The sequence below is a fragment of the Zingiber officinale genome, chromosome 4A (genome assembly GCF_018446385.1).
Source record: "Zingiber officinale cultivar Zhangliang chromosome 4A, Zo_v1.1, whole genome shotgun sequence".
NCBI classification, from domain to species: domain Eukaryota; kingdom Viridiplantae; phylum Streptophyta; class Magnoliopsida; order Zingiberales; family Zingiberaceae; genus Zingiber; species Zingiber officinale.
Genome location: NC_055992.1, coordinates 105,208,764 through 105,218,868, shown reverse-complemented (window position 1 = coordinate 105,218,868; position 10,105 = coordinate 105,208,764). Strand labels below are relative to the sequence as shown.

Below are 10,105 nucleotides of genomic sequence, written 5' to 3'. Positions count from 1 at the left end.
ACAACAATCTCAAGATAATCAGAAAAAAATCAGAAAATAAAATTGGAAAGTTTGCACATGGTGATATTCTCTGGCCAAGAACAAGCATTGAACTCCAACCTTTTTCTCTTGCTCCAATTGGAAGAACCTTAAATAACAAACTTCAAAAGCTTGTGGGAACTTGTCAATTTCTTTCTGAATTGAGCACAAAAAACATGTCAATTTCCTCCATCGGCTATCCTGGTTCAAGTATTTTGTTGATCACTCGACACAGCAATGCCTTTGTGGAATGAAAAGCAGGCGCGTGTCTATTGTCTATTGACATGTGATTTAAGAAGCAAGTGAGGATGATATAAACAAGGGAAGATGAAGAGCATTCTTCACATGATATAAATAAGGATCAAGGCTTTCATTGTTGATCTACAACACCATGGCACTTCCATTCTCTCACACTAGCATCACCATTCCAAGAAGCCAAATTGGGAAGAGCAGGAGCAGGGATTGGTTGTGCCACAGCAGCAAAACACTTACTGAAGCATCAGTTTCATTCTGCAAGTTCAATGGCAGTATCAAGGTATGATTTAATTTCCTATGTAAGTTTTTTATTTTGAGGGGAAGAGAAGGCATAAAACTTGTGCTGAAGGATTTGACATCTGTATTTAGGTCTATGAGGATCGAGCTAATGGAGTGGTGTGCTTCAGAAACGAGAAGGGAGAAATTGTTTGTGAAGGACTGGACGAAGGACCGCGGTTCAATCGAGCGTCTTCATCGGAAAAAGGATGCAGATTAAAGTAAGCAAGGCTTGTTACACTATATCTGAACAAGGATGTTTTGCAGATTTAAGAGCTTTAGATCCAAAGCTTCCTGTTCGAGCGATCCAAGATGATGAGCTTAATGGATCACTTGGAAGATTATCTGAATCACTGAAAAATTTGTATTATGGAGAAAAATGTATCAAAATATACTTAACAAGCTTGGCTTTTGAACAAGAAAGTTCATGGGATTTAAGTATTTGGCTGTCTGATAAACTTGTTTCTTGTGAGGACAGAAATAACTGCAGGGACCAACTTTTGTTTGAGACTCCAATGAACTCTGACTGCATATGACAATTTGGACAATCATTGCAAGCCATGGTAATATTTTTTTTAATATATTAACTCTTCAATAAATAAAATTTTAAAAAGTAGAAAATAAGTTACAGAGGCGGTATACTTTCATTATTTTTCTATTGGACTTCATTAATTGCAAGAGAAATAATTGATAGATTTGCTATCACCTACTGAACCTTCCCTCCGGATTTGTTAGCACCAGCCTTAACCTTCTTCAACCCGAATCCATTTCAGCAACGCAAACTACAGAGCAGTTCAACAAGCTTAAACCAAACCCCCTAATGGATCACTGTTCAGCGATCAGTCAGTTTCCTCCAAACTAAGTTGTCTCTTTAATGAATAATAGGGAAAAAAAGAGGTGATGAGAATCTTGTTCATCAAAGCTTTCTAAGTTTTACTGAGAACAGAGAACTAGTTGTTTTTTGTCTTTTCAAATCTTGTGGCCTCGAAGTCAAATTTTTGTCAAAATGTTCCAGAAATACATGTGCAGAAATAGTGGAAGATTTGGGCGGTGAAAGTTTCTTTTGCATTTCTAACTTGTTTGTGGAGTTTTAATTCATAAAAAACTCGATAGAACAGAGCAAAATATACTTTTTGGAACAATGAATCAAATTAAACCACCTAGAAATGGTGAATTCTTCAGAGAGAAGAAGAATTCGAAACAGAAGCGTGGAGAAATGCTGCAAGTTATTAAGCATTCACCCTGTACACAGCAAAGAATCGAATTCTGTAACAAGATCTTCGACGAGTTATGGCTTCGGAGCAGGGGACTTGGGCGGCGGCGTAGGCCTTTCTTCCGCCGGCCCCTGCTCGACGTCGACCTCCCTCGGGCTGATGGAAGATGGGCCGGCGCCGGCTTTCCTCCCCTGGCTCCAGAGTCTTCGCAGGGATCGGAACGTTGCTGACACCGGCGACCTCAGATCCTCCGGCGCCGCTCTGCTCAACGGTAACGGAGAGGTTTGAGGTCCGAGGCGGTCGACGGCATTCCTCGGGATCTCGATCACCAGAGCCCTTTCGTCAGCCCTGTCTTGCCCGCCCCGAATTAGCACATTGGTGGGAAACGCCGTCGGAGTGGCCTCCGGCCGAGGCGGATTGAGCGACTCTGTTCTCAGGGAGGATGGTTCGCCGGCAACGGCGGCGCAGCGGCAGAGCGGGCAGGTGGTGTGGGAGTGGAACCACATGTCGATGCACTGGAGGTGGAAGCCGTGGCCGCAATTGGGGAGCACCCGAACTTCCTCTCCATCAGCGAGCTCGGAGAGGCAGACCGCGCACTCGAGCCCGCCGCCGTCCTTGAAATCGGCGGAGCGGTAGATGGTGGCGGGGAGGGAAACGAGGGCGGCGGGGTCGAGTCCGCGGCGCGTGGAGGCGGGGCGGAGGTCGGAGGCGGTGAAGACGAAGCGGGACCCGGCGCCAGAGCGGTCGTAGCGGAGATATCGCTTGGCGTAGAGGTAAAGGAAGAAGACGAAGACGACGACCATGAAGAGGAAGATGATGGCGGCCACCAAGATCTCGCTGCTGATCCTGACGGCAGGGGGGTTGGTGGAGGCAGGGCCGCCGACGCCATCGTCGCCCATCGCCTGTTCATCCGTTGCTGACATTGAGAATAAAGCAGTGACAGTGAGAATTCAGGCGAAAGAATGAAGTGCGAATAGAATTGTGTATGAAGATCAAAAGATAGTCTTTAAAGAGGAAGGCGGAGAGGGTGGTGGAATTGCTCAACGGTGGGCCCGGAGAGGCAGCGGTCTACGAAGCACTCGGATTTCGACTTGGATTCGTAGCGTTCTGCTGACGTGTCAAGGTTGTTTGGGCTGACTTCTCGGGCAGTGGGTTGCAGGTTTCGGTTCACTAATTTCTTCTTCTTCTTCTGTTGTTGACACGGCTCTAAGAGCGAAGGCCCGGCGAACTCGCCGTTCGGAATTTATCTCCGCACGGCGGCGGCGGGGCTAAACAAAACTTGGTCCGCAAGGTTTGCTGAATATAAATTATTAATTAAGAAAAAAATACCATGTATTTTTTATTAAATAGTATTTTATTCTTTTTATTTAAAAAATAAGGATGAGAATTAAATATGAAAATATTTATAAAAATAATCATGTCTCTATCTTGTTTTAATATTTTTGTATAATCTATAGGAAAAAGATATATTAAATTTCTTAATAATTTATGTTCAGTTGTAGTTTTTTTATAGTTGAACTAATTTAGATAATTTAATGTTCTAATTGATGTTTTTATTATATACATGATTATTGATTTACTAATTAAAATTAATAAATTAAATACATAACATTCAAATATAATATATAATAATTATTTTCATCATGACTATTCCTAAATTTAAAATTTTAGATCCATCAATGTTCATAATTATATAAGATTCTATGAAAATAGATGAAAGTATAATTTTTTTTCTTATGCGAAGATAAATTTTTTTCGTCTTCTTTGAGATTTTTGCTTTCTTATATATGTACACAAGTTTCACATCTCAATTCATCACTTATTTGATTATGAGGGTGACACTAACAATGTCAATCATACGCACTGACAAGTTGACATCAATCAGATATTTGAATGAGTGACGAATGATATCATCACAATGTTTCTATAATTTTTATTTTTTATATATATTTTTCTCCTGTGTATACCATCAATCCAACTAACTAATACTTAAAGAACTTACCCTAAAGACATATGTATTTTCTACATCCAACTCAATATATTTTATTCTCTTACAATTATAAAAAAAATCAAAAAGATAATAATATAATTATCTTTTATAAATGTTTTTCACATTTGACTTTGACTTTGATAAAGAAGAATTAAGTGTTAGTTAAAGGTATTTTTCCTTTAATTTATTAAAATTAATTTAATTTGATGGCAGGCGTCTCAACTCTTCCAGACTCAGGCATTTTTTTTAATTTTTTTTTTAAAAAATATTTTTTTTCTAATTTTTAGAAGTAAAATTACTAATAAAATTATATAGTCATAATAATTTTTTAAATTAATAAAATATAAATTATTTAATCTTTAAACATTATTAAAAACTTTATTAAGTTTGATCAAAATTTATTTTTTAAAAAATGTAATATCTCTATTTAATTCCGAATTTATTATTATTTTTAAAAATATTAAATTCTAAAAATAAATCTAGTGTCATAAGAGAGGAGATACTTCGCTTATATATATATATATATATATATATATATATATATATATAGATAGATAGTCATGGAGAGGTAATATAGGATGAGGGTTATAATCTTTTTACTAATAAAAGAAGAAAAAAGTATAAGTTCAACGAACGAGAAAAAAAATACAAATATTGACTAGAAGAGAAAAGAATATAAGATTATTGATGATTACGAGAGAGTATGATTTTGAAAAATCAATACAGAGTAGAGTCAACTAGATTTTAAAAAATAACATATACGATTAAAAAAATCAACAAATAAAATTTAAGTAAGCTAAAATTAAAAATATATTTTTAAAATTAATCTAAAATGAAAATGAATGTTTTTTTAAATAAATATAAATAATATAAAAAAATAAAAAATAGGCCCCAGGCAATTTGAAACCCTAGGTATAGGCCTTAAATTGATGGATATATCAATTGTATCTTGTCGTTTTATTAAATTCTATATTTGTTTACCGGTCACGGAAAGAACATCCACGATACATGGAACGTGTTCTCTGCGTGGATGAAATTATTAAGGAAAAAAATGTAAAAATAAATTAAACTTGATTTTACTACACGAAGGGAGACACTACAACACTGTTTGTTACTTCTTTGTGTCCACGCCTCTTTCTGCCGTGCTGACTTGACTAATCATGAGTCATACACTTTGCCTTACAATTCTGCAACAAGTTTCCGTGTGCCATTTTGTGAGCAACCAAATGCAACTACCACGAAAATTCCATTCCATTGCATCAGTAGATATAATCTATCGTTCTAAGAAACCTTGATTTGATAGGTCTTCGTTGACTTGACAAGGCTTTGCCTGACAATTAATAAAGGTTGGGTTGGCGTGCAAGACAGTCACAGTGGAATGAAGAGAATATCTAATGAATCAATCATTTACCTCGTGAAAGAAGTTTTTCAAGGAAGATAAAACAGCCATCCAGTATCAGCATACAGGCTGCTTGATTCGACTATTATTCGGAACGAGGAACGACAAATTGACAAGACAGACAACGTAAACACCGGCAAAAATGAAAACAACTAACCCTCTGTGCATTTTTCCAAACATGAATTGGAAATGCATGCTGGTTCAGGAATTATAAATTGATGAGGTTGAGGCATTACATGCCAACTGCAATCTGAAACCTCATAAGGAAGATTCATTTCCACCTCACAATTGCTGAACCCCAAGTCAGCCCTGCACCAAAACCGGCCGTAGCAATGGTATTCCCAGGCTGAACCTTTCCGCTCCGAACAGCCTCGTCCAATGCCAAAGGAATGGAGGCAGCGCTGGTGTTCCCGTAGTTTGCCAAATTCGATATGACTTTGTCAGAAGGTATATCTAGGCGGGTGGAAACAGCATCTATGATCCGCTGATTTGCCTAACAAGGGATTGTTGTCAAATGCCAAGTACCTGGTGTAAGGTGAGAACATGGAAGGAGTTCAGATGTTTACCTGATGAAGTAGCAACCAATCAATACTTGAAGTGGGAATGCCAGCCTCATCCAGAGCGGCTTCAATAGACTGAGGTACGCAGCGAACGACAAAGCGGAAAACCTCCTTACCATTCATTTCGATACAAGAAAAAGATTTCTTCTTTGGAGGGAACAGAGGAGCACCATTCATGCTTGAGGTGATCTCCATTCGCTCATCTCTTGCTAGAACAGTTAGTTGCCTGCAATAAAACACCATATCCGTTGAATTGGGTGGAATTAATGGCGTCAAAACAAAAATCATGAGTTTAGGCAGCACCTTTGGCCATGGCCATCACTATGTACATCAAAACCAAGCAAACCATCTTCATCACTACTGCATGCCTGCAAATTACAATAAGGCAAACGTAAGCTATTTCTTAAAGAATTTTGGTAGCTATTTCTTAAAGAATTTTGGTAGATGCGTTGAACATATCACAAATAATATATATGAATATGATATAATTTCAAACGAACTTTATTAGCATTACTTTTAAATTGTTTTCTTTCGTCTCAATAGCACAACTATCACAGAGAGTTGAGATGACCCCAGAATGCCAGTTGTTATTAGCCTAGAGACTCAGACTGATTCAGAATACAAATCAGCAACTAATTGTTGTAGCATAGTCGGAGGATATACCAGGAAACTAAGAAAGATGACATGAAACAATAGCTTATCTTTATTTCTTTCAAAAAATTGTTCTCAAATCTGCATGCAAATCTAAGTTAACTATTAAATTATGCATCAGGAAGCAATGTCTTGCAGCATTTGATAATGAATGCAAAGTTGGATTAAGAATTATGCAAGAAAGAGATAGAACTACTAAGGAGCGTTAGACTTGGGAGTACAAAGAAAAGCCTATGTTCTATCGAATTTGCTTTGTCTTCTATTTTAGATGTGTAAATTCTGTTATACTCCAATACACACATTGATATCTCATAGAAAACACAAGACAATACTGCAATTAGGTTTCTTATAATGGTATTAACAACCTGGACTAACAAAGCACCAGCAGCATCACCAAAAAGTATGCAGGTGCCTCGGTCTGTCCAGTCCACATATCGAGAGAGAGCATCTGCACCAATTACCAGGATATTCTTAAACCCGCCACCTGCAGCATAAGCGGAATAGTCAGCCCTACAAGCAATGGTGATTCAAAGTAGATATGATATAAAATAAAGAGGCAGACCTTTAATGAAGCGGGTAGCAGTGATTAAGCCCACAACAAACCCACTACATGCAGCTGTTATGTCAAAGGTCCATGCATCTTTACACCCCAAGTCTCTCTGAATCTGAACAGGAGTAAATAAGCATGTTATTGAGTAAAGAAGCATGTTATCTAAACATCAACCAAGATGAGATATAAATAGAAAACAGAATTGATATTTATAACTTGAGGAGTTAAATTAATATTTGCAGCATGTTAAACAAAAAGCCTGCACTGAAAATATTTTTAAAAAGGTATGAATAGAAGAGAAGGGGAGCTTTGGAGCAACGGTAAAATTGTTGCTTTGTGACCAAAAGGTCACGGGTTTGAAAGACTGTGTACAATTTTATGAACAGAAGAGAAACCACAAAAATGAGCAAATATATTCTTGATTGAGAAAATGGCAAGAAAAATAATATATATATATATATATATATATATGAACGAATGAATTTATAATACAAGATAACTGTGAGACAATCATGCAAACTTTTATCATAATATGAAACTTTCAGCAGGTATTAGCATGGTAGAATTCAAGATTGTATGACGTCTCTTGATATCTCATAGTATCACCACACATGCAAGAAAATCAATCATCCTGATCTATGATATATGAATTCCCATAGAAGTTGACATTTATCAGTAGGTAAAAATCCAATAGGTATATGTTTTTTTCTTTTTCAAGATCAACATGAGGAATTGATCCCTTCTTGACATGGGGGGCTGTATCCTGGTGTCTAACCGTTAGGGATAGCAAGTTGGTGGAATTGATATTTGGTGTTTTCAAGACAGTCACATAAAAACGATACATAGGGTGACTTAAAGTGCACCTCTATGGCAAAATCAAATGCACTAAAACAGACATCGAGACAATCCAAGCCAAAGGTATTGAGATCCAATTCTGTCTAAATGAAGAAAATTTGGGAGAACCATTATAAAACAACTGGTAAACCTGGCCACCAGATCCAAAAAGATCATCAGGAGTGGACGAACACATAATGATAAGATCAACTTCTCTAGCATTTACTTGAGCCATTTCAAGAGCCCCATTTGCTGCCTCCACAGCCAAGCTACCCAATGTTTCATTTCCTGTCAAGAAATTCATCATCACACACGCTAGCAAAGAGGTGAATTATGACAATGGAAACAGAAAAAAGACTATTATATCAGTTTCAATTGCATCAGATGATGTAAACATAATTTTCAAGGGAAAAGTGGTTGATTGTTAAGTGTATTGATAATTTGATCTTCTTTTGACACTGGTGGAGAGCCAAAATATAATATAATGACTTCTCCAAATGTTAATTCTTTTTACACAAAAAACTAATGTATAGAAGAGTAAAATTACACATAAAAAAATCATAAATGTAGAGATACATTAACATAATTTACTAACTGTTTGATTACCTGAAAGAATTCGTCTGTTGTGAATCCCTGTCCGAACAGAAATCCATTCATCTGAGGTGTCAACAATTTGTGCAAGATCAGCATTGGAAACAATAAGCTTAGGGACAGCTGATCCACATCCAACAAGTTTTGAACCCATTCCAACAACCCTGCAGTGTTCATTTATCAACCTTTTTTTGTTTCTATTTAGCCTATAAACATGGTAATTTTCAGGCACGCATTGACAGTTCATACTAAAACAGTTGTTGCCATTCCAGGAGATAGTTATAAACTTTGCAGTTAGGGAAGCTACTAGCCCAACCACAAGCCATTGGTTGGAGAATTGTCCATATATACCTTGAAACTAAATTTATGATAATTTTCAAAGAACATTTTCAGAATCGTTATTTACATAACAAATCTCATCATAAGTAATGAGTTTGCAACTTCATTTCATATGCAATTAAACATTTATGCCCCCTCGATTCCTAATTTTTCAAGGCAGCTGTGGAAACCTAAAGGAAGAACCATTTTTGTAATGTCGAAAGGGTGCCCGTGAAGCTAGAAACCGAATCAATATAAAGATACTTCAACTCTACAAGCACCAACGCAGTGAAAAGAAGATATACTACCTTGGGGGCATCGACCTAGGCGAGGCAGATTCGGGAACGCGGGACTCGACCCCAGCCTCGGCTGCGGCCCGGCACCTAAGCGGCGTCCATTGGATGGGTCTGGAGAGGTCCCAAAGAGCCATCTTTTTACCCCGGAAGAAGTGCACCGGCGGCGATGTGAGCCCCAGCGCGTTGGCCATTCGTCCAATCGACGACGGGATAAGGAAAGGGGGACACAGAGGGGAACGAGGCGATGTTCGACGATCTCAGAGGAGGAGGAGAGTGGAATGGAGATTTGAAGCGCGCGCCATCGAAGATAAAAGGAGAGGCTCGAAGAAAGATCCGCCCCCAGATTTTGATTCCTCCGCTCGCCCTCTGCCTCTCTCGCTTCGGCGGAAACCAAGCGCTTTGATATCTCCGACGGCGATGTGGACAGTGAAACTGCGGAAGGCAGTGGAGACCCTAGAAGAGCGGTCGTCCGTTCGCCTGTCTCCAAGCAGTCACCGAGCGCGAAAAGTTAGCGTTGTTTTACTCATCATGTATAACGTAGGGTCCCAGAAGAAATCCATCGGCTCCTGTTGTTTCTCTTTTTTGTCTCGTCAAATCGGGAGTTTGGTGGCTGGAATAAGTCACGGGATCCCAAATCGGAAAGGAGATCGTTTCCACGGGACGACCAGTCCACGGCTGTGACGTAGCGTAGTCAATCTCTATCATGATGTGCTATCGTTAGCTCGAGTCGAACCAAATAACACTCGACGTGAATCTATTTAAACATCTTATAAACGGTCAAGGGCCGAACTACTTTGTCGGAATGTAAGTTTCTACCCTTCAGTAGTGATCTGAGAGATGAAGAGGTGGGGTACTGATACTGATGACGTGATCATTGATGAAGAGAAGATCTCTCTCATAAGTTGATTTTTTTTATATCCTATCAACATTCAGACGATTTAATAAAATGTTAATGATAAAATATCAGAAAAAAAATTTCTTATAAAAACCTTCTATGCTCAAGCCAATATAATCTTCGACGACTAAAATGAAGAACATTAATGGATACACATGATTATAAATTCTAGATCTAGATGATGTGTATTTTTTCAACGAAGAGAATTCCTTTTTATATACTATCTCTCACAATCTCCATGATCATAAGGTGACATCA

At 38.1% G+C, this 10,105-nt stretch overlaps 2 protein-coding genes across 2 annotated transcripts; both read right to left on the bottom strand.

Annotated features, from left to right (window-relative positions):
* Positions 1-1,837: 1,837 nt before the first annotated feature.
* Positions 1,838-2,962, bottom strand: LOC121972577 (E3 ubiquitin-protein ligase EL5-like). The gene has a single exon (XM_042524230.1). The coding sequence runs from the start codon at positions 2,684-2,686 to the stop codon at positions 1,838-1,840; it is 849 nt and encodes a 282-aa protein (XP_042380164.1). The 5' UTR covers positions 2,687-2,962.
* Positions 2,963-5,132: 2,170 nt separating this feature from the next.
* Positions 5,133-9,463, bottom strand: LOC121970446 (3-oxoacyl-[acyl-carrier-protein] synthase III, chloroplastic-like). The gene is made up of 8 exons (XM_042521186.1): positions 8,965-9,463; positions 8,354-8,502; positions 7,899-8,035; positions 6,926-7,028; positions 6,729-6,847; positions 6,016-6,080; positions 5,719-5,938; positions 5,133-5,645 (listed from the first exon to the last, which is right to left on the bottom strand). The coding sequence occupies exons 1-8, from the start codon at positions 9,141-9,143 to the stop codon at positions 5,424-5,426; spliced, it is 1,194 nt and encodes a 397-aa protein (XP_042377120.1). The 5' UTR covers positions 9,144-9,463; the 3' UTR covers positions 5,133-5,423.
* Between the last annotated feature and the right edge of the window lie 642 nt (positions 9,464-10,105).

Coding starts and splice junctions, on each gene's coding strand:
- LOC121972577 (XM_042524230.1), bottom strand. CDS start 2,686: ATGTCAGCAACGGATGAACAGGCGATGGGCGACGATGGCGTCGGCGGC.
- LOC121970446 (XM_042521186.1), bottom strand. CDS start 9,143: ATGGCCAACGCGCTGGGGCTCACATCGCCGCCGGTGCACTTCTTCCGG. Junction 6,081..6,728: donor CTGGTGCTTTGTTAGTCCAG/GTTGTTAATACC, acceptor TGTAATTTGCAG/GCATGCAGTAGTGATGAAGA. Junction 5,646..5,718: donor ATTGGTTGCTACTTCATCAG/GTAAACATCTGA, acceptor ATCCCTTGTTAG/GCAAATCAGCGGATCATAGA.